Source organism: Lycorma delicatula, chromosome 6 (genome assembly GCF_047948215.1).
Source record: "Lycorma delicatula isolate Av1 chromosome 6, ASM4794821v1, whole genome shotgun sequence".
Taxonomy (NCBI): Eukaryota; Metazoa; Arthropoda; class Insecta; order Hemiptera; family Fulgoridae; genus Lycorma; species Lycorma delicatula.
In genome coordinates, this window is record NC_134460.1 from 103,692,725 (window position 1) to 103,717,609 (window position 24,885).

Here is a 24,885-nt window from a genome sequence, read left to right on the forward strand (position 1 = left end):
TAACAAGTTTTTAAATTTGAGGATATATGATGAAATGCCGTCGTACCTTTACACATATTAATTTTATTTAAATTCAATTAAAAATATTTAACATCATATCTGAAGCAAATGTTAAATCTCATGTTATTTAATTTTTGGAAATAGTAATATTATTAATTGCTATTATAGCTTATTATCGTTGAATAGATAACTGCTTTTTTAATGAAGACGTGGTTTTTATGTGTTTGTGTAAAACTGAGAATAAAAAAATAAATATTAAATCTTGATACATCACAGTTTCATTACATTAAGTTAACAGTAGTAAGCCTAAATAAGTATGTGAGAAATTAACAAGAAAAATTAAGATTAAAAAATGTTTTTAATGTTTTATATTATTTTTTTTTACGTGAGTTACTACTGTTTATTAAAACAATAATATCAAAACTGATGGTGGACCAAAATGATGTCTGTTACGTGAAAGAGGATAAAAAAAAACTTTACACCCTTGCCTTGTTTACTGAAAGGGAGATATAGTAATGTCTTGTGGTGGCAGTACTGGTTATGTTTTCTTCATGCTCCCCCAGCAGCAATTCTGTAAGACATTTGGTACATGTGCAGTGTTGTCAATGTGGCGTGTCCTCTAGAAGTTTTGTCCAGCATGTTCACTAGTCAAAAAATTACAATTGTGAAATTCATCACCAAATTGTTGAGGTATACAGTGAGAATGCAATGTCATGCCCCATGCCATATGTTGAGAAACAGAAGAACAAATGTGAGTGACGAACAGCATGCTGGGCGTCAGGTTACGCAGAACACGTAAATGAAATGATCTTGAGTAACCAATGCATTAAAATTAGAGAGATTGCAAGTGAATTTAACATCAGTTGTGCTAGTGTGTTAAAGAGTGTGTACAATGGGTGCCATATCTGTGACCGACAACCACATACATCAACATTTTGCATCTGCTCTTTCTTCTCTTCAACATAGTTCCAGTACTGGTCCACAGTTTTTGAAACAAATCATCATAGGGGATGAGAACTCAATGCTTCATTACACTCCTGAAACTAAACGAGAATCACATGAATGGAGACAAAATTTTGCCGCAGCCAAAAAAAGTAAAAACATCCCCACATGTTTGAAAGGTATTCTGAGGAAGTTGTTTACAGTGAATATATGCTCCGAGGAACAACAATCAATGCTGAATTTTACTGTGAAACTTTAAAAAAATGCATAACGCCATTAAAGTTTGAAGACCCAAAAGATTGAGTGATGGGTCATTTTTCTTTACGACAACACTACTCATTCAGTTCATGTGACAAAGGAGTTACTGCAAAAATTTAAGTGGGAAGTGTGGTCTCATCCACCTTACAGCCCTGACCTAGTACACTGCGACTACCACCTGTTTGTTTGGTCCTCTCAAGCAAGACCTGAGAGGGGAGTGTTTTGCTAACAATGATGAACTGAAGGAATCAGTCTTTAAATGGTTGAAGGAGGAAGTTGGAGGAAATTTTTATAAGAGTGGAATTGAAAAACTTGTCACAGGGTATGAAAAGTGTTTAGAAAAAACTTTGTGATATGTTGAAAAATAGATAAAAATATGTAGTTTTTTGTTAAATAAAAATAAATTGTATGTTTGTTTCATAGAAGGGGTGTAACTTACTTTCTGATCATCCCTTGTAATTGATTTGGTGGTTCATATGTCAAAACCCTCTTGACCAAAAAGTTAGTAAATCATTTTCAAAAAAAAATATTACTGTGAAAGTCAGGTAGCTGTTAAAAGACATGAAATCATTTCTTCTTTATTCTTGTAACAGTCCGGTAACCCTGTAATCTTCTTTCTCACAAGAGGTTGTTATGACATGTATTGTAACGTTCAGTTCAGATTTTGAACATGTTCATTCATAATGTAGGATCCTAACCTTCAACAGTCATTTATCTTTACAAGATAAATGGCATTTATCTTTACAAGATAAAGATAAGATAAGATGGCTGTTATCTTGTAAAAAAATTAATAATTTAAGTATGATAAAATGTCTATATAAGTCTATTGTATAATTCAAATGTGTGTGTTAAATGAATTCATAAAGGAAATCAGGGATATTTTTTAAGGGCTATTTTTATGTAAAAATTGAAATCTGCGAAATAAGAAAAACTTTATTTTAACAAAATAAACTTAAAAATATATACTATTGTAACAAGGGTATAAGGGATCTTTTCCTTGTTTGGACCTTAACAGACCTTTTTCCTGTTTAGCCTCTGGGAATTATCGTTCAGATATTACTTCAGAAAATGAATGAGGATGATATGTATGAGTCTAAATGAAGTGTAGCATCGTACAGTCTCAGTTCGACCATTCCTGAGATGTGTGGTTAATTGAAACCCAGCCTCCAAAGAACACTGGTATCCACGATCTAGTATTCAAATCTGTATAAAAACTTGACTTTACTAGGACTTGAACGCTGGAACTCTCGACTTCCAAATCAGCTGATTTGGGAAGACGCGCTCACCACTAGACCAACCGGGTGGATTGGTATAATGGGTTCCTGCCAATTAAGAAGAAAGTAGTAGAAAATATAATAATGGGAGTAATTCAGAGAAGGGTTAAAAGAAACCCTTTTAGTAAAGCTAACAAGTTCATTTAACATGTCCTATGTAGTACTGCCCACAACATACACAAACAGATGTTCAGTGAAAAGGGGTTACTGGACCAGGGTAGGAATCTCATGGGAAAATGTGAGGACATATGATCGATCATTCTCATGCTTTGAGTTGGGTCCAGTTCTGCAGGGAAAGAGGATAGGAGTATAAATACTCTGCGGAAGACCAGTTATCAGTCAGTCTGTGAGAAAGTGCAATCATGAGTTCTGCGAAAGAATTTTAAGTGAGGAGTTATACCAGTCAATAAAAATGCGAATTAATACAAGTTACATGATTGACTTCACAAGTAATTATAGTGTGAAGAGTATATGAAAACTGGAAATTCGGCGAGTTATTGTGTTAGACTATAAGTGAAAGAGATAATATACTAAATTTCATTTATAAATTGTTAGGGTAGTTTTATTTGTGAACAACAAAGGTATTTGCAGTTAAAGAACTCTTCATACTTGTCTTATTTATTGTACTGTTGTTAAAAGTGTTAAGATTAGCGGTCATGCTAATGTCTTGTCAGTGGGACTGAATTCTGGTTTTCACTATTTACCTGTAAATAAATCCTGACGATTACCTTAAATTCTGTTATGTATGCAATCACTTTATTGTTATTATTCGTTGTTGTGGTTGTGATTATTATTATTTGTTTATTATTATTATTGATTTGTTTTTTTTTTTTTTTACTTATGTTCTTTAACTAATAAATTGTAATTAAATAAACATTTTAAACTGTTAATCTCTCAGTATCCTGATTTTTTTTCTACATAAAACTATTTTTCTACATATTTGCCATACACTGAAGTACATTTTTGGTATTTGATTATACCAGCTTCATTATTCTGTTACTGAAGAATTCTCCTGTATGTGATTTAAACAAATTAATTACTGTTTTGCAATTTCTCATCATCTTCAAACTTCTGCTATGCAAGCCATTGTTTTAATGGAGAAAAAGGTAATCTATGCAAGATCTGGATTATAAGGTGATGTTTGAAGACTTCCCAATGAAATCATTACAATTGTTCAGTGGTTTTCTTTACTGTGTAAGGACATGTGTTATCGTGGAGAAATAAAATTTCATTGGTTGGCTTCCCACGCCTTTTGTTTTGAATATTGAATTTTTTCTCGCTTAAATTTTTTGGGTTTTGGGGATGATGAATGCTTCCATTGCATTGATTGCTGCTCAACATATGAATAAGATACTTATGTCCATGTTTCATCACTAGTCACAGTGTGTTTCCATAAATCATCACCTCCATTTTCATAGTGTCTCAAAAATCTTTGAGCTGCAGCAAGATGTTTCTCTTTGTGCGTTTGTCAACATTTTTGGTCTACATTTTTTACACAACTTTCTGTAGCCCTGTCTTTAAAGTTAAAATGTCATAAATTACTGATGGCAAAACAAAAGGAAATTCGATTGGTAATTGTGAAACGGTAAGCCTTCTTCTGTTTTCATAGTTTCGCACTAACATTTTCAGTTAATTCATCTGTGATGACAGTCAGGCATCGTTCTTCATCGTGAACATTTGTTTCTCCTCCATAAAATAAATGATACGATTGGCAAACTTTACCTTCGCACATAACATTAAATTGTCTGTAAACATCAACAATTTCTCGCCAATAGATAATGAATTACTGATTGCATTTCACAATTCTTGGAATTATTTATTGTAGCACTTACTTCAGATAGGCTATACACAGCAATTAATGCAAATAACATTAACTTATTGTTGCAAACAAATGATTGCTGATATAAACTTGCTACACTAGTGCCGTTAATTTCCACCGCATCTAATGGTGGCATTGAAAATGCCCCTTGCTTAAAAAAAACACAGCATATTTATGTTGTGGAGGTAAATATCAATCTTAAAATGTTGTATTTGTTACAATGTATTAACTGCGCAAATGAGCATGGAAAGATTTGTAGATAAAAAATTGGTTCTTCGGACCAGATAAATTCAGAGCTTAGTTATATTTGTAAAAGGCAATGTGTAATTTTTTTGAAGATGCAAATTATTTGTCAAGGACATTCCATTACTTCAAGTCTCATGGATCACTAACTAGTCATCCTAATCAGTTATTCAATATTTATTATTAAATTTTGTACCATTATAGTCATAGATTATGATAAATAATTCAGTAGACTTATGAACTGTTAATAAATTCTCATTCACTAGTGAATGAATGAATGCTAATAATTTTAACCTGCAAATTCATGACAGTTTCTCTTTGGAAAAATAGCTGAGAAATCTACATGAATTATCGCAAAAATATGATTGTATTCAATCACAAATTGAGGAGCTGGATTCTAATGAAAATGTTTCAATGACAGAATTCAAATTAAGGATAATTTATGCAATTTAAAATGTAAACTAAATACACTAATTAATATTTTGTTTCAGTTAAAATAATTCAAGTACAGATCAAATATAAGTCTCAATACAGTTAATCAAACCCAGTTCCCATTCTTTGATGGAAATATTCTTGAGTGGCAACATTATTTTAATATGTGTTCAATGATTTGGTGCATTCCAGAAGTGATTTCTGATATTCAAAAACTCAATTAAACATTTCTTCTCTCTAGGGAACAGAATTTGATATATCTAAAAATTTGCTTATTACCAGTAAATTACTCACAGCTGTTCATCATATTGACATAAAAATGAATTCATTTAAAAATAAATCTATCTAGCATTTTTTCATTGTATTAACATAATTATAAGCATAACACTTTGGGCCATGAATTTATCAGTGGATGTCTTTGAACTTAATTTTCACACAATCACAGCTAAGCATGGAAGGAAAAATCGTCTCGCATAATTTCTTGATTTTCTTGAAGCTAGAAGACAATTAATTAAAAATGTGGCTGGTAAAACTTAACTTAAACATTATATCTCATTCATGATCCAGTACTTCACATAAGTTTACTACTAAATCAACCAACAGTCAAAACAGCTCGATATTCTAGTAAAACTCAAAAAACAATTTACTCAATTATCAAGTAAATTCAAAAGATATTTTTTGTCACATGTACTCAAATCATTACTTATGTAAAATTAAATTTCTTAAACCTACATATTGACAAAAGTGAAGAATTTCTGACAAAAAATAAATGCTGTTGTAACTGTTTTTGTCTTGGTCACATTTTAAGAACTGCTTCAATGAACATACGTGCAAAATGTGTTAGAAAAATATGATTCTTTAATGCATGAAACATTTAATTCTAAAAATGACTTATACATATTGTGCCATTAAATTTTACACAAACTGAAATATTCTTTTATCTACTGTGCTGTGTAACACTACAGATAAATACGAGAATAATTGTTACTTGCAGAATACTCTTAAATTCTGTTAGTCAAGCAAATTTTTGTACTGCTAAATTTGCACAAATTACCACCAATAGTTGTTGCCAATCAAACTCCTGTTATGAAGATTTCAACTTTGAAGTTCAGTTTGCTGTATTGCCAAATTTGACTGTAAATTTTCAAGCAGAATCTTTCAACATATCAAATTTTAATTTATCTAAAAATTTATTCTTAGCCTATCCAGATTTTAACATTTCTTCTAAAATTGACCTTAATTTTTGTGCTGAATTTAATGTGATCATCCCAAATAAAATCACTCATAATGCTCAGTATCCAGTCATTCTGGAAACCAGGCTAGGCTATATTTTTGCTGGAAATCTACCCATCAATAAACAACTTAATAAACCAGTTTCATCATTTTTTACTCAAAATGACAATCATAATTTTTCATCCCTCATGGAGGTATTTTGGGAAGTTGAATAACTTAATTTGAAAGATTGTCATTTTAAGGACAATCTTATTTGTGAAACTCATTGAAACTCATGAATATGGAAGATTTGTTACAATCTCATGCAAATCAGAGAAACTTGGCAGTGCTAAACAAAGACTCTTTAAGTTTAAAATGTAAACTACCTTAAGACCAAAAATCATAATCATTCCTTAAGACCAAAATTACTCTTTTATTCATGTAAACTTAAATCATATGTCTCAACCCATTTCAGATAATCAGTCAAGCATTTAGTCAGTCAGCTATTCAAGAAACAATTTTATATTGATGATTTTATTTCAGAATGTGATGATCTAGATGTAATAAAAAAATTAAAATTGGATGCAAATTATTTGTTGAAACACTATGATTTTCCACTCCACCAGCATTTTGGTAACCATCAAAGTGTAATTCCATTTAACTATAATTTCAATATATTGGCAAGCAAAAATGAAAATTGCGCAAATTAGGAATTTTCTTGAATAATCATTCAGATAGTTTCATTTTTATTAAATTCAAATATTAATCTAAAAGAAATGTTCAAATATTAACACATTAAAATAAATGTTCTGTCTGTCTACTGGAATTTACCACCCACTAGGCTTAATTGGGCCGATAGTATTCTTGTGCAAACATTTTATGCAACAATTGTGACAAATGTTATTAGGATGACATCTTACCTGATAATTTACAGTCCCAGTGGTGAGATTTATACAGTCAATTAAGATTAGCTAGCAATATTATCATTAATGGATCAGTTAAGAAAATCGGTTCTAGTAAACCACTTAAAATTCATAGATTTGCTCATGCATCACTCAAGGGTTACGCAAATTTTATTTATATGTCAGAATCATTTATTCTAATAGAAAAATTTAATTTAATTTACTCTGTTCAAAATCTAGAGTTGCACAATTCAAGCAGATACCAAAACTTTGAGTTATGTGGTTGTTTAATCTTGCTTGATTGACTCGTGATAATATCTTTAAACTACTCTCAATGAAATTCTGTTATAATCTGACCCCATGATTGCTCTTTACTGTGTTCTTGGTATCATCTAACTGGTAAGTATTTGTTGCTAACAAGGTATCAGGAATTCAACAATTTACCCTCTATTGCTATATCAATTTAGCCAACCCAGCAGATATTATTCTATCTCGTGGTTGCTACCCTGAATGACTTCAAAAATAGGATTTGTATTGGCACAGTACTCATTGGTTTTTACAAGATTCATCATTCTGATCAAATAATCTTTTTTCTATTGAATTCATTCCTTCACCTGAGTGTGAATACTGAAAACGTAAAAGGATTCAATCTTTGTTTCTATATCATTCATAGATATTTTTAAAGATTTTTTTGTCCTTGTCCAAATTGATTCGCACTTTTAGTTTAGAATTAGAAAAAAATTAAATAATACTAAATAATTTAATGTTTATATTCAAATATCACAGTTAATGTATTTTGGTTCAGAAATCAATTATTGTAAAATAAAGTAAATTATTTTTTCCTAGTCCATTTTTAGACTAAAGGTATGTTTCATGAAAGTGGTTGTCTTCAGAATTCCAAACTTTTCTTATGATAAAAAATATCAACTTATCCTACGTCCTAATGCACACTTAACAAGATTAATAATTGAAAGAGAACATTTGCGTCTTATTACACGGCAGTATTCAAATAGTCCACAGTTCTGTTCATGAAAGTTTTTTTCATTATCAGTGATAGTCATTATACAATTTATCATTGTAAAATGTGTAAAAGCTTTCATTTCAGTGCTAAAAAACTAACTTAGCAACTTTGTCAATTACCATCTGCTAAAGTTACTCTTGCAAAACCACTCTTTTGTTCATTAATGGCAGTCTTATATATGGTTGTTTATATGTTGCTCTACTAAAGCCATACATTTAGAGATAGTATCCAAGTTAATGTCAAAAGTTCTCATTGCCACAAACTCTTATAGGTCTTCTAATCAAATACTCTCTGATAATGGAACAAACTTCAAAGCAACTAATAATACTCTACATGAATTATTTACACTATTGAAGTCGAAAAATGTTCAATCCAATATTCAGTCTTTTTCAACATTACAAGGCATAGATTGGACATTCATTCCTCCTTTCTCTTTGCATTGTGGTGAATTGAGGGAAAGTGGCATAAAAAGTATTTAATTCCATCTTTTTCATGTAGTTGGTTGAAATATTTCTTAACTTTAAAGTTGTGTTAAACCATACAAACTCAAATTGAAGCTTGTTTAAATTCTTATCCTTTGTTTACTACAGGGTCAGTACATTTAAAGTGTCCCAAAAAAACATAAGCTGGTTGCTTGACTAGTTAAAAAAAAAATGAAACTTGCCCACTTGTTTTCCACATGTTTCAGGACCTTTAAACTATTTTTCTTAAATTTTTTATTTAAGCAGTTTACCTGGCCATTTTTGTTATGGTGCACACATCTATTTTTGTGATTGTAAGGGTTTACAGAAAAATCATAACTAAAAAATTATTGTTCTGGAGGGATGAAACAAAAAGCAATTTATTCATATTTTCTCAAGATAAAAAGACTGGTCCAGTGGTATCTCTCTATTCTTTCTATAAGAAAATGACCAATAAAGTTAAACATTACAAACTGTGAAATTTCACTTCTGGTAGTTTTTTTCAAGAGGCAGGAATGGCATACACAGTTTGAATTATTTTTTTATATGCAAGCATAGTAGTTCTACCATAAATAATATTAATGATGATATACTTACCCTAAACTTTTATGAATTTTTGAAAAATATTAGATTGAATCCTTTTACGTTTTCAGTATTCACTTTTTTAGAGAAAAATAACTCTATGGGGGCTGATGATAAAAATCTCAAATTTGGACAACTTTTGCAGTGTTTTTGTAGATGTTTATGGTAAATAAAAAATTTTTTGTGTATTGTAGTAATAAAAAAGGTATAACATCTCAAAAATCATGAAAAATCTGTTAAAAGCGATACCATTTTGACTTGCTAAAAAGTGCTCCAAGGGGTTTCTTGTCTTCTTTACACCTTACATTTTTTATATTTAGTCCCTTCATTGTTGAAGTTGGCGTTTTTAATATTTTTAAAATAGTTTTTTAAAAAATTATTAATGATAGATCGTAATTTAACCAACAGAAGTAACCTAGTACAATTTTGATTCAAAAATGCTTGTAAAACTTACCCAAACTGAGATTTCAATGAGTAGCCTACATCTTTTTCTGCTCAGAAAAAATACTTTTGAAACTATTAAAATAAAGAGACTTTCCAGGAACTAAATCTAAATTTGGAAACATGTGTTCTGTAAGACCTTGCTCTAATGTTAGTTTTCCTTCACTGTTTTTTATGAGTTCTCAAAGGATCGCAATAGAACTGTCCATACAGGTGAGTGAATTTTGACAAAAAATTTTTTTCATGATATTTACAAACACTAGTTACATCTGAATTAATACGTAAAAAAATAAGTTGGTTTTCATCACTTAAATTCACAAATTTGAATGAGTTCTTTTGGCACTGTACCATACACTGTTTTATGACACTATTCATTCACATAAATTCCTATGGAACATTGTTCCTCCATTGTTTTATGTGAAATTACTTGAAAATACTGTAAAAATTTAACTGATCTTAAAATTTACAAATACTATTATTAAGTTAAACTTATTTATTTAATAAACACTTTCAAACACAGGATGAAATTTGAGACACTCTGTAAAAATGTGAATGACACTGAATAATGTCAGACTGAACAGTCTATAACTGCAAAGCTAAATGATGCAACAAGCATAAATGAGCATGTTGCAACATGAATTTTCCTGATGACTGGAAATGACTTCAAGCGCCTGTTATAAACACTGCAGTTGAATGATTCAAACAAGTCTATTTCAACTATAGTAATAAGTATAAAAATATTGAAAAGAAGACAAGAAACACACCCCCTTGGAGCACTTATTTATATTTAGTGAGTCAAAATGGTATCACTTTTAACAGGTTTTTCATGATTTTTGAGAGGTTATAACCTTTTTATTAGTACAATACACAAACTTTTTTATTGTCATAAACATCTACAAAAACACTAAGTTGTGCAAATTTGAGATTTTTATCACCAGCCCCATCAGAGTTATTTTTCATAAATTTTTCAGTTTTAAAAAATTCATAAAAATTTAGGGGTAAGTATATCAATATTATTTATGGTTAAACTACTAACATATACTTGCATATAACAAAATAATTCAGACTGTATGCCATTCCTGCCTCTTGAAAAAATTACCAAAAGTGAAATTTCACAAGTTTTTCATGTTCAATTATTGGTAATTTTCTCATAAAAAGAAGAGAGATAGATAAGTAAACCACTGACAAATTGTTTATCTTGAGATAATATGAATAAATTGCTTTTTGTTTCATCCTTCCAGGACTAATAGGTTTTTAGTTATGATTTTTTTCCATAAACCCTTACAATCACAAAAATAGGTGTGCGCACTGTAACAAAAATGGCCACCACAGGTAAACTGCTTAAATAAAAAATCTAAAAAAATTGTTTGAGGTCCTGAGACATGTAGGAAACAAGTGGGGGTAAGTTTCAATTTTTTTTTAAATTTGTCAAGCAATCACTTTCATTTCAAATGGATTGACCCTACATCTTCTGATTCAAAGGATCCACAACCATTAATACCTGGACTTTTTTTATTGACTATATCACTTCAATTCATGAACCTGATGTCGCTGAAATTCTTTTCAATCATATGGGGCATTGGCAGTTAACTAAAAAGACTGATTCAACCTATTTGGAAAAGGTAATCAAAGGATTATGTAATCGGTTGCAGAAACGATGCAAATGACAAACTCCTTAAAGAAGTATCTGTAAAGGTAATATAGAATTGATCTAATGAAAAATATTCATCCTAATTTCCAACAATAAATCAATTCAGTGTACCAATTTTTTTCCTACACCCAATGCAATTCTTATTTATTCATTCAAGATTTATTTATGTAATTTATTTATTCAAATATTTATTCATTCAAAATTTAACTAAAGATTTTTTTATTCAACTTTTATGTTTTAATATTAGACATTTGAACTAAAAGTCTGCCGATTTTTCAGTGGGCAGTATTTTAAGACATGAAATCAAGTTTATTTAAATTCAGTTCATATTTGAACATGCTTGTTCATAATATGGGATCCTAACCAAGTCATTTATCTTATTTCAATTGAAGTGTGAATAATATCCATGTATAGTCGTCGTTCATCTATTCTATAATTCAGATATGTGTGTTAAATGAATTCATAAAGAAAATCACAGAGTGCAGTTCTTCTAAACATTTTTCTTATTTATATGTTGTAACAATCAAAATTAAATTTTTTTTTACATTCATTTAAAGAACGAGCATTTGGTGCGACGTATTAGCTATGTAAATGAGCATGGCAGGATTTGTACATTGCTTTATAGAATCAAGAATAAGATATATGTTTTTAATTTGAATGATTTTGTAGAACTCTGTTATCTAATTTTATCATTATTTGTAACAGATTTTTAATGCAAGACACGGTGTATTGGACCATTTTTTGTGCCTAACTTATGCTGTCAATATTTTATGCTGTCAAAAATTATTTAATTGAAATAAGATTCTGATTAATATTGGCTATGTGTAGGAAACTGTATTAGATAAAAAGTATTTATAAGATCCATATTCCTCTGTACCAATATATTGTATGTATTTTTTAAATCAAAAACCCAAGAACAGAATTACAAGTAATTGAAATCACTCGTATATTTTTCTTTCTTTATTCCAATAGCACTTACACGGGATCCTGCATCATCAGTTGTATATAAATTATATAAAATTACGTATCAAAACATAACATTTTTTTTTTTTTGTAGAAAATATTTAAATTTTTTATTTTAGATATGACATATATTTAAATATGTCAATTAATAATTAAAAATTAAAATTAACCTTAAAAATATAATAATTAAAAGATTTATACCGTGTAACCTGGCCTGCCAATGTTACTGAGTGGATTTGAAATGTTTTATATACATTCTGGTTTTTTATCTAAAAACATCTGTTGCTGCTTTTATAAGTATCATCTTCATACTCTTGCCTGAAAGTTGGTCAAGTTGGAAATTCTTTTGTACTTATAAAACTTTTACTATTATTTAAATTGATTGATTTCCACTATATCCAAATTTGACTATTTTCCAAATTTTTTTCGAATACAGTTAATTGTTATTAACCCAATTTACCATATTTATAATTTCTAATGTGCTCTAAAAATATAATTTTAAAAGATCTATTAGTTTTATTACCTATTTATTTTATAAATTCTGCATGAATTTTCTTGTATGCCAGTTTATTTACTTTTATCATAAATATTAGTTATATTTTCAACTACATTATCAGTGTATAAATATTTTAAATATATGTTGTCAATTTTTGTGTATCATTTATAGGTGTAAGAGTTGTGGAATTATTTATTTTTGAAATTTGTTTTTTGTATATATTATCAATTAAAGAAACATTGTTTGTAACCATTATGTTTAGCAATTTATTTTATATCTATTTATTTGTTTAATTTACTGTTATTTTTATGTATAATGTCTGCAATTGCTATACATCATTAATTGCTATCATTTTAGCAATTGCTATACATCATTAATTGCTATCATTTTAGCAATTGATTGCACGCAATTTAAAAAAATTAAGATATCTTTAAACAGTATATTTAAACAATATTAAAGTATATTCCAAACAAAGAAGTAGATATTATAAAACAAATTGCTAAACATAATTGTTATAATGTTCCTTTAATTGATAATATATACAAAAAACAAATTTCAAAAATTAATATAAATATTAAAATATTAATATAATATTTATGATATAATAAAATATTTAAAAACAAATATATATATAAATATGTAATATAACTAAACACATTAGAAATTATAAAACACATCAGAATATATATATAAAATCTTTCAAATTCACTTTGTAACATTGGCTAGCTAGGTTACATAGTGTAAATCTTGTAATTATTTTATTTCTAAAGTTGATTTTAATTTTTAATTCTTAACTGATGTCATATTTAAATATATGTAATTGATTTAATTGACTTCATGTTTACTATATATGATAATAATTTTAATCTTTTAATTTTTTCTAAAAAAAAAAATTATGTTTTGACGTGTAATTTTATATAATTTATATACAACTGATGATTCAGGATCATGCGAAAGTTTCGTTATTTTTTATTTTGTAATTCTATACTTGGGTTGTTCAAGTTTGTTTTTGATTATAAAAAATACAAAAGTATTTAGTTGAATTTTTTTTTATGATAGCAAATTTAATAACATATTTTCCTTCTCTCTCCTCTTCTCCTCTTTTTTTTTAAATTTTATTTATTGGAAAGAAATTTTTTGATATAGAATTCTGAGTGCATAAATTATGTTCACCTGGAGAGAAATTAAATCTTATTAAATATAGTACTTCCAAAAGATTATGATTAAGCTGGTTGTGTTAAGAATTCATAATAAACATTCTAACCGGATGGGCTTTGTATTAAGCCATTAATTAAGTGAGGGGTGTGTAGGGGGTAAAACTATATATGAAGAAAGAGTAGTGAGGTGCATCAATCTAAATCAGTTCAAAAATTAACATAAAAAAGAAGGAATGCAAAATATCTCATCAAATCAATTAAATGAGTGATGAATCCAAAAAAAAGTATGTTTTAATATTTAAATAATAAAATTTTGCTATATGTTTCAGCTCAGAGTATCAGATTTAATTTGTTGTACAATAATTTTTATATTTCATGTTGAATTTTTACAATTATGAAATAAATAATGATACTTTATTTATAGGTTCCAATTGCATCATTACAACGCATCAGTTCTGAGCTAGTACAAAAAGTTCGTACCCAGGCACTAGAATGTTGTCTTGCTGGATTTGAGACTAGTCAGCCTGATCAAGAAATAGCTGATAAGTTATTTAGCATAATTAATGAAAAGACACTGACAATGCAAGTGTTAGAGGTGATGAAGAATCAAATGCTCATTGTTAATCTATTAGATGATAATGGTGTCAGTATTACAAGTTGTTTAAAACCTGCACCTGTTGTACAAGTTCCAGCCTCCAGTCGACCTATTACACGTTCATCTCCTCCGTATGTTGCTGCTACTGCTGATGATGAAGGTAATGACATAATTAGCTAACAGTTGTACTTAGATTAGAGATTACTTCTTCTTATTTGTGAATGAGTTTTGTTTGTAATGGTTGTTTTTTATTTTTTTTGTGTAATCTTAAAGATTTATTTATAATCAAAATTTTAATTCATGATTTGAAATTAATCCAAATCCTGATAAAATTAAAATGTATACTTATTGGGTGTCCAAAAATCAGAATATCTACTAATTGTTCAGTCTTTCTACCTTTACTGGAACTTAGAAATAACATTTCCGTGCCTTTCTTAATATTTTCCACAGTTTACTAGTCATACAAGATTGGTTCTCTCCCTAATTCAATTAAATAATTGTTCTTTCCCTTTTCAAATGTTTTCTATTGTTTGGATAATCGATTTAAAACAATTAAAATCTTTTAAACAATGAAAATAGAGAGGTTTTTTCATTGTCACATATCTACACTTGTCACATATCATATCTACACTTGTTCATTAAAATTTTTTTTTATATTGTTCAAGTCATTGATATCATATAACACCAAATTAGTATCTAAAACGATTTACCTCATATGATATGTTTAATGCTGAAGCTTTTTTTCCATGGAGCAAGGCTAATCAATAATAAAGTCCAGATTATTTTACTATTATTTTTAAACATAACCTGATGGCAGGATTTTTGTTATTTTTAAGAATTTATTTCAATTTAAATCCTGCATAATTTGTGATTCCAGTGAACAGGTAACCAGATAACCAAATACTTAACAATTGTGATTTGCTTTACTGCTGTAATTCAAATTTGGTTCTGTTAAGTCATTTAACCATACCCTATTTGCCATTTGGTTTAGAGATGTTAATATTACAACCATACAATTTATTGAGGTTTTTAAAAATTAATTTCTGCATCACAGCTTCTAAAACTGATATTATTTCAGTTATAAAATTAAAACATTTGAATATAAAATTTACTTGCTCTTGAAGCATCATGCTGTTTTTATTAATTTTATTGCTTGAACCAGAACTGAATTGCCTGTTAAGGTACTGAAAATTTTATGTAATCAACAACAATTTTATATCACTACTCATATAATATAATCTATTATTTTATATATTTCACAATTCTATCAAATTAAAAGATTTTTACATTATTCCAGTAATAGGATGCTGAAAATAATTCACTATCGCTAACAACAGTTTTCAATAATAATAAAAAATTATACTTTCATTCATTCTAACCATTATATAGTGTAATACATTATGTAGATCATGTCAGAAATTGGTAGCTACTTTTACAGATCTAAAAGAGGAACTGTCTCAGCAAGGGAAACCTTCGGAAAACCTTGAATAGAACAGCATCACAAAATGCATAATTATAATTTAAAATATAGGTGTAATTAAGGTCTTTATTCAGTATTTAAGTATTCAGTATTTAAAATACGAACACATGAAATAGTAATATGGAAATATGTGAAGATATTAAGTATAAAAATAAATAGAAAATCACAATTCAGTAGCTATTAATAAACATAATTTGAGCACATATTTGTGCACACTGTTATTTAAAAATTCACAGAGTAAAAAAAAATCTTAATTGTGTTTGTGGCAAAAATTGTTTATTTTTAAATAGTTTGGTAACTTAGTAAAGATAGCACAATGGAAGCATAATAAGGCTCATTCTGAAGTATTTTGTGGAGTCATATGAAAACAGTTCTGTGGTCTGGCTTGATAGAACTGGAAATATTTTTTAATATTATTTTTTTTATTATTAATATTTAATATAAGATTGGACTGTCATATTTAGTGTTAATACATGGATAAGTTAACATTTTTAATTTTATAAATATCAGTCTCAATAATTTGTGCTTATGGGTGCCAAACAATGATATGATAGCCCAATTTTTGTAAATTATATATTTCAAGTGGAAATATTATCTTAATAAATATTAAATAATTATGACAATGAGCTTAGCTTTTTATTTATGACACTTCAAAGCAGTTGATATTGTTGCCAATAAAATCAGTTTGATCATCCCATTATCAAATAAAATAACCAAAACTTTTGCTTAAGCAACCGAAAAATGCTATTGTTTTATTATTATTATTATTATTATTAATAATGGAAATTCTATCCATGCTAATTCATCAATGTTACATTTACCTTGAAGGCACAATGCAGTGGTTTTGTCCAGATTTAAAATAAATTTATTACAATTCATTGAGAGAATAAAGCTTTGAATTGCCTACTAAAAATTTAAAGTCCTTTAAATAGTCATCTTCAGATACAGAAACAGTTGTCGCATCTACAAAGAGGACAGATAAGTAACATTGAATAGTGCAGTAGTTGAGGCAGATCATTAATTAATAGTAAGAAAAGCAAGGGACTGAGAACACCTTTCTGTGGCATTGCACATTCTAAATTTTTACATGTGTATCCTTATTGAAAGATAAAATTTCAGTTGCCTGATTACACCAAGGACTTATAAAATAAATTTTAAGCAGCTTCTCTGACACCATAGCTACTAAGTTTTTTATTAGTAAAATGTGTGGAGCTAAATTGAATTCTTTATCGAGATCACAAAAAATTGAAAATGGATGTTTGTTACTTACATTAAGATATTTTCTTAAAACTAAGAAATGGCTCATAGATAATTTTTTCTTAAAACCACGCTGAAATTTTGTTGATACGTTATGTTTAATTTTTAGTTTTATTTTTAAGTTTAAATTTAAACGAAGTTTTCAATTTTTTTTCAGTAAATACAAGCAGTAATGAAATTGCCTATAATTCTGTAAATTAGCTTTCTTACATAAGGGAATAACAATAAAAGTCAGGAAAAATTCATTGTTGAAAGATTTTTAATTAAATTTGAAACAGTTCTCTTAAACATTTTAAGGAATTTCATAATACTGAATGTTTTAACTTCTTTGGCATCTATCTACAGGAAATAAAAATACTGGTGCTTCAACAAAACCATTCAAGATGTATTGTAGGAAATGTAAATTGAATATTTAGTGCATGAAGCCTTTACGTGATTGAAATACATCATAACAAACAGAAAATGAAAACAAAATATGTTTTTCATTTTCAAAAAATTTATTTAAAAAAGACACATGTTTCAGTACATAGTAGATTCCTCAGATATTATGTACAAAATATTCTGTACATTACAAATAACTTAAGCATAAATTCATTTGTAATTTTTCAAAAAATTTTGAAAATCAGAAAAATTATGTTACACATTTTAGAGATTCCTAAATGTAGAGCTAGGTTTTAAAATTCCTTTAGTATTCTGTTTTTCTTTTTTGTGTAAATTGTTAAATTTTTACTAAAGAGAAAGCTATAAAAACTGGCCTTCTGAAAAATAAAAATAAAATGTTAAATTTTTTATCAAAATTAAATACTAAAATTAAAGTTCATACTTAAGGAATAGCTTCTATGTTGGTCAGTCGGTGTTCTTTCTGGTGAATCAGTAAGAAATGTTTTACCCTTTTTGAATTTCTTTGGTCTTTGTAATCAAAAATTATATTTATCTTTATTTGTTTTTACATGTTATAACAGTTCTTAGACATTGAATATTTAAATAGGAAATCTTTATGTTAAAGAATTTTGAGGAGGAGGAGGATCAATTTGATATTTTAAGAGTATTAGGATCAACTTGACTCAAAATTATAAGTAGAATCTATTCTATTTTTAGGGAAAGAGTTGTTAATGTTAATTATTACATTAGGTAATCTGAATACTGATATGGGCGGTATGTGAAGAATTTAATAGAGGAGTTATTTCAAAGACAGAAGAAGAATCCCTAATGGTTATAAGTTTACACCAGACTTCCGGATCCTCCTTCTAAAAACCAAGATAGAGAGAAATAGAAACTGATCACTTTTCTAATATCCTGTAAATAAATGTTGACCCAGTATGTTTTTGTGCTTTTAAGTAACAGTTAAGTTTTAAACCGATGTTTTTAGTTACTGTTTTTTGTATAAATAAAGAGTAATTAAACATTATTCATGAATTTTATCAGGTTGGATAGAGGAAGAGGAAGTTCACCCACCAATTAAATCACGTGATACTCCACCTGGAAGTGGACGGTAAGTTCACTTGTATTTACTACTTTTCTGTCTGTTTTTGTATTTTCTTTAATTTATGTCTATTTTCTTTAATATAATGTTAATATTTTTTAATCAAATGTCTATTAGTCTAATTTCCTTGTTAGAACGATTATGATTTATTGGTTAACAATATTTTAGATTAATTATTCCAATTTTTAATTGAGTGGTTTAATTTCTTTAATAAGAAAGAATATTTGTATAAATAATTACAAGGTTTTGCATAACCTGTTGCTAGGAGTTCAGAGCATAGATATGAAATTTGAGCAAATCCTTTTTTATGTCTAAAAAGAAATTAATATGCATTTGTGAACAATAGCAAACCTAGTGGCAATGGCAGACTAGTGTATATTCCATGTTTTTTTTTATTTCAATACTGACTTGACTCAACAGTTAATAGACCCACAGTTATTAAACAGTACTGGACTTGACTGCTTGGAAAATCCACTGCTATATCAGTGAGTGCCATGGAACTAACTCATAATGGCAGAATATGTTTGTATCAATTCTTACAATTATTTTAAATATTGATTCACAAAGAGGATAAATCCTTTATTCATACATTTCATCCTTTTTTCATATACATATATTTGCACATCCAGAACAGGTGATTAAAGAAATGTAATCGAATACTGATTTGTTTTAAATGTCTTAGATGTATTTTCCTGATGAAAATTGCTATATACCAGGCAAATTGTAGTTAACATGTTATAGATTTATATATATACTTTTTAATAAATATTTAGTATATTTTTAACTGATTTTACATAGTGTCATTGGTTTTTCAAATCCCTACCAAATGGTTATGCGAGGTCTCAAAATTGGCTTGTTCTTGGATTAAATTTATAATAAATGGATAAATTTACTAATATTTAGGTTCTATCATCTGTAATGTCTTGAGGTTTTCACATTTTTGAACAATAATATTTGATTTTTCAATTACAAATTCAAAATATTTCTGGTTATTTATTTGTACACATAGCTTCTTCATTCTGTTTTCTTTTTTCTTTAATAATTCTGTCAGATTTGAACAGTCTTTATTATGTTAATTTTAATTTTATATTGCAGGTATAAACCTATTCTTCCTTTTTTTATCCTGTGTGACAGGAAAATAGATGTTAATTTTAATGTTGAAATAGAGTAAAATAAGATTTAATTACTAAATAAAAATAAAACAATAAAAAACATATATTTTTACTATAGTAATAGTTTCATTAGATGTATTAACCCATCCCTTTTAGTTCTGTTGTTAACATGTTCGCTAACTTTTTATTGTCAGTGTATTCTGCATGCTATTCTGTTATTAATGCATGGAAACCTAGAATAACTACAGATGTCATTGCCTATCCTGCAGCCAAAAACCATTGCTGCTGTATGTTAGGTGCCTGCATGATGAGAATGAATTTGGCCATATGTGTCTCATTGACAGCAGTGAACACATTTACTATTTATATCAGTTAAGCTTAATTTAAATAAAGTTTTCTTTCAATTACAGTTAATTACATTTTTGTTGCATGTGATGGGATCTTACTACATTAAATTTATTGTACTAAGTTTATGTGTAAGCAATAAATTAAGCTGTTACATTTTTGAGAAAGTGGAATGGATTTTATGTGAAATGAAATAAAGAATACATATTTTAAATGTTGAAAAAAGCTTGTTTTGTTTAGAAAAAATTGTTTTTCAGAAGGAAAATATTAGAAGTGTAAACGAGCTGTGCAGTTTTGATGAGGCACTAGTGTATCTTTACTATTATTCCAATCATATCAGTCATTTTGGTCTTGTCTTCAGACCATAATCCGTTTCACTCATTTTGTAATTAATTTTGTAAAATTCTGGCATTGTAATTATGTTTTACTTCTCATTAACTGATGGGTGTTATTAATTATTGTCATTTTAAAGAAGTACTTGATTTTATATTTTAAAGTCTTTTTTTATGTGCATGAATTCATCTTCTTATATAAAATTACTTTAGGTAGTGAAGGAGGCATTGCATCCGTAAACAGTTAAATAGTTGTATTTGTTTATGTTTTAAGGCATATTTTATAGTTTAATTCTCTTTGATGCAAGAATTATGAGAGCTAATTTTTTAATGAATTATTAATATATTGTATTTATTTAATTTGTATCTTTATATTAGGTTCATAATCAAAACACAACAAAAAGGATCATCTTCTTTTTCTGTACAAAACCGTCTACATAAGAACAAGGTTTCATATCAACGTTCTTCCTATAAGAAAGCATGGTAAAGTTAAAAATGGGTGAAACTACTGTACTAATGCTTTCTTATTCTTTTTAATGTTTTTGCATTAATATTTTTCTTTATTATTGTAATTGCCAATAATAATAATAATATATCCAGCAATAATAATCCAGCTTTTTATGAGGTAGCATGTATATATGGTTTATTTTTGTATTCCTATGCTGTATTGTTTTAATTCATTTGTTTATATTTTTGTTGTTTGAGATGTGCAGTGTTGCATGTTTTATTTATGTTTAAAGATGTTTTTTCAAAAGGTTTTTTTAATTTCATGTTTCGATTAAAGATTATTAGTTACTGGTTGTTAGCAGAATTATACAATTCTAATATTTATTATAATTATTATGTACTGATACTTAATTTGTTTTAGATTAAAAGAATTAAGAGTGCAACATTTATTATTGCTGTGTAATTAGTTTTCTTTAAAGAATTGGTTTTAAAGAATTTTTGTTCAACTCTTGTTTGACTGTAAGAATTATCAGTAGTTCAGTTACTGTAATAATTATCGACATAATATTTTCTGTTTATTATTATTATTATAATAAATATAGGCCTGGAGCATTAGACATAAAACAGGCAATTATTCAAAAAACTTTATACCATTCTCTAGATTCGAATGATTATGTAATCAATGAAAACTAATGTTTCTAACAAATAAGTAACATGAATCAGGTTTTAAAAAACTGAAAAAATAGCCTGATTAACGAGTGAAAATTGCTTTAGCTCGGCCGAAAATCATGCAGTGAAAAATGTCAGAGGAAAGATTTTAGGTTATATTGTTAAACCTATAAACTGAGATGTAGATAATGATTCCAAAATTAGGTTACAAGCAATTTGCAAAAAGCATGTACTAGTGTGAACCCTGTTCACTGTTTTGCTATCTGTGTTTCTTGGACAATTCAACACAAAACGATTCAGAATGCAGATCAAAACAATTTTTAAAAATTCCTTAATTACCCCTCCAAAATTCAGCCCTTAATGTTAATTTGCTTTGGAGATAGGAATTTTGCAGTAAAAAACACATTACTGCAAATATGTCGGGAACTATGAAACTGATTGTTTGAAGTTTAAATTAAAGGTAAAAAAAGTACTTTTAGATGTATTGGTTTCTATTTTTTGAGAGAGATTGTATTTTAGAATATTGAAAAATTTTATAAACATTTATAAAAAAAATAGAAAATTAAGCTGAAGATATTGATTTGATAAGAAAAAAGTTACGTTCTACCTCATTTTTCAATCTAGCTCAAGTAAATTTAGAAATTCGTGGTATTCTCAAAAGCAGAGTTATTTTGTTATAGCATCCTGCCTGGAGGTACTTTTTGGATAACATAGATATTTTTTCCAAAAATATTTGAAGTGTTTTGAGAAAAAATAAGCCATAGTCTCAAACTTAATGTCCATTTTTCATGCTTTTTTTTTTTACCTTTTTATGCATAATGTGCATGACCTAATCATCGAATCGTTATCTGTAACATCTCAGTTTATTAATTAAACGATTACCTAGAACTTTTTTCCTCTTTACATTTTCTCCGGCAAGCTGTATGCGATTTTTGCCAGTCACTTAGCAATTCTTTTCAATATTCCCCCTTCCAAAACCTGATTTGTGTCTCATTATTTTTGGAAACATTAGTTTTCATCAGTTATATCATCATGCCAACTTAGAATGGTACAAATTTTTCTTATATCAATGTCTTCTAATGCCTCCTAGTGTAATATAATTTTATTTATAAAACAGTGTATAATAATACATACAGTTTTTAAAATGAAACTACGTAAAACTTTATTTCATTAATAACTTCTGATATTTTTTTATTTATTTTTTAATTGTTATTATTTAATTATTTATTGTAAAAATGATTTTATAATCAAGAAATTAATAATTGTTAATAAATCAATGTATTTAAATTAAAAAAAAAAAAGTTAAAAATAAAAGGAGATTAAGCCTGATTCGAACTGATTTGCCTTCCCCTGATAAGATCCAAATATTTCATTAATTAAAATTTTATTTGACTATACCTCTGGAACCAATGAAAGAAAATAAGTACCACTTATGATATATCTTTGAAAAGATCTCAATGAGGGCTTATTGTCTAGTTAAGAAAAAGCCCAAAATCTAAAAACTGGATGGCTTTTTGGACACTTTTGGTCTAGTTGATTGCAATCAAAAAGGGAAGGTGCACAACTGGATGTTACAATAGTCCTAAATCCAAAATTTCAACAACCTACGGCTAATCGTTTTTGAGTTACAAGAGATAGATAAGGGTATGTACAGACATCATGCCAAAACTAGTCAAAATGGATTCAGGGAAGATCAAAATGGATATTTCCATTGAAATCTGAAAACCTAAATTTTTTTGCAATCACAAGCCTTCCTTTACTTCATACAAGGAAGTAGAAATGGCTGCTGCATATAAAAGTGCCACAATTGGTTGCTGTGAGATATAATTTTGTATTTCCATTCTATGAAACTTCATATTTTTTACTGTAATAGTTAGATTAACATGATGAAATAAAACTTTTCTGTCTCTGTTAAGATTTCATTTGTTAAAATAGTTTGCTTTTTAGGTTGACATTATCTTGATGGCTGACTAACCATAAAGATTATTTACTGTTATAAGCATGTGCATGTTATTTTACTGAGTGTTTGTTGTCTGTTGTGATCTTGATTGTTAAAGTGGATGAAAATAAAATAGGTAAAATGTGTTACACATTCCTATCTTCCAATTAACAAAGAAAATTTTTTTAATTTTATTTGATCACACTTAGACTGCAATCCTGAAGGGAATTTAAGACGACTTAGAGGTTTGCTCTTCAGATAAAAGTACGTCAGGTAGCCATATACTATTACAACGTGAAGATATGATGCCGATGATTTCAAAATAATTAATGAAAATATGGATTAAATTTACTTGACTTGGCTGAACAAGTAACCCAACTAATACCAGGAGTCCTATTGGTAATGAAAGAGATACCATATTTATTGGTAACTAATAGAGATATCATATAAATGAAGAGACTGATACCAGTAATGAATTTCTAAGGTGTAAATTCTGATTTGATTGACACAATGATTAATTGCTTGCAAAATGAATTTTCTAATTTATTTTTCACAAATTATGTTATTGAACACTTAGTTGTAGAAACAAATAGGTGTGCTGTACAGCAGAAAATTGCAGAACACATTACTCTATAAGCTTGGATAAATAAATGGTACAGAACAGATATTATTAAAATTAAAACAAGTTTTCTTGTTTTAACTGTGCTAGACAAGGTCTAGTGCCTTTGTCTTCAGTGGAACATTATTGGAGGAATGACAGATTTATCATTAACCATTAAAAGAAAGATAAGCAAAAATAGATTTGAAATACTTTTAAGTATTTTAAGAAAAGTATTTTAAGAATTATTGCTTAAATAATAAAGCTACAGAAGCCACAGGCAGGCTTTTATATGTTATGTTAGTTTATTGCGGCAAGGAAAATCAATCCAAAACGTTCTGCATCCTTGAGGTCAAGGTAATCCTTGGCCTCATAGAACCATATCTTGATTGTAGACTGTCAGTCTATAAAAGTGTAGAACTTGTTGAAAAGCTTCTAAACCATGGAACATAGTTTGTACATTGAATAGAAAACAAAAATTAAATCCCCTTGATGTAATAAGAAAGAAGCTGAAATTGGGTGGAAAGAAGGTGAAATTGGAAATTTGGCAACATATTGCTCAAAAAAAATAACATGATTGTTTTGAAATAGAAGGACAAGAGGGATACATCAATGATTAGTACTATAAAACATAGAGATGAAATGATTAGTAAACAAGTTCAGGGAAAATTAATGATAAAGCCTGCTGTGGTCGTGGATTATAATAAAGGGAAAACATGCATAGATTTGTCAGACCAAATGTGATCCTACAGCAGACCATTATGGCACTATGGC

At 28.1% G+C, this 24,885-nt stretch overlaps 1 protein-coding gene across 3 annotated transcripts in view; it reads left to right on the forward strand.

Moving 5' to 3' along the window:
- LOC142326086 (protein tudor-like) overlaps positions 1–24,885 on the forward strand; it is a 129,303-nt gene that overhangs the window by 39,607 nt on the left and 64,811 nt on the right. For 2 of the 3 annotated variants that reach the window (XM_075368254.1, XM_075368255.1), the window contains exons 5-7: positions 14,279–14,609; positions 18,612–18,678; positions 20,837–20,941. In XM_075368254.1, coding sequence (XP_075224369.1) covers positions 14,279–14,609; positions 18,612–18,678; positions 20,837–20,941 — 503 coding nt within the window. The remainder of the gene's footprint in view (positions 1–14,278; positions 14,610–18,611; positions 18,679–20,836; positions 20,942–24,885) is intronic. The other variant, XM_075368256.1, reaches the window with a different exon arrangement.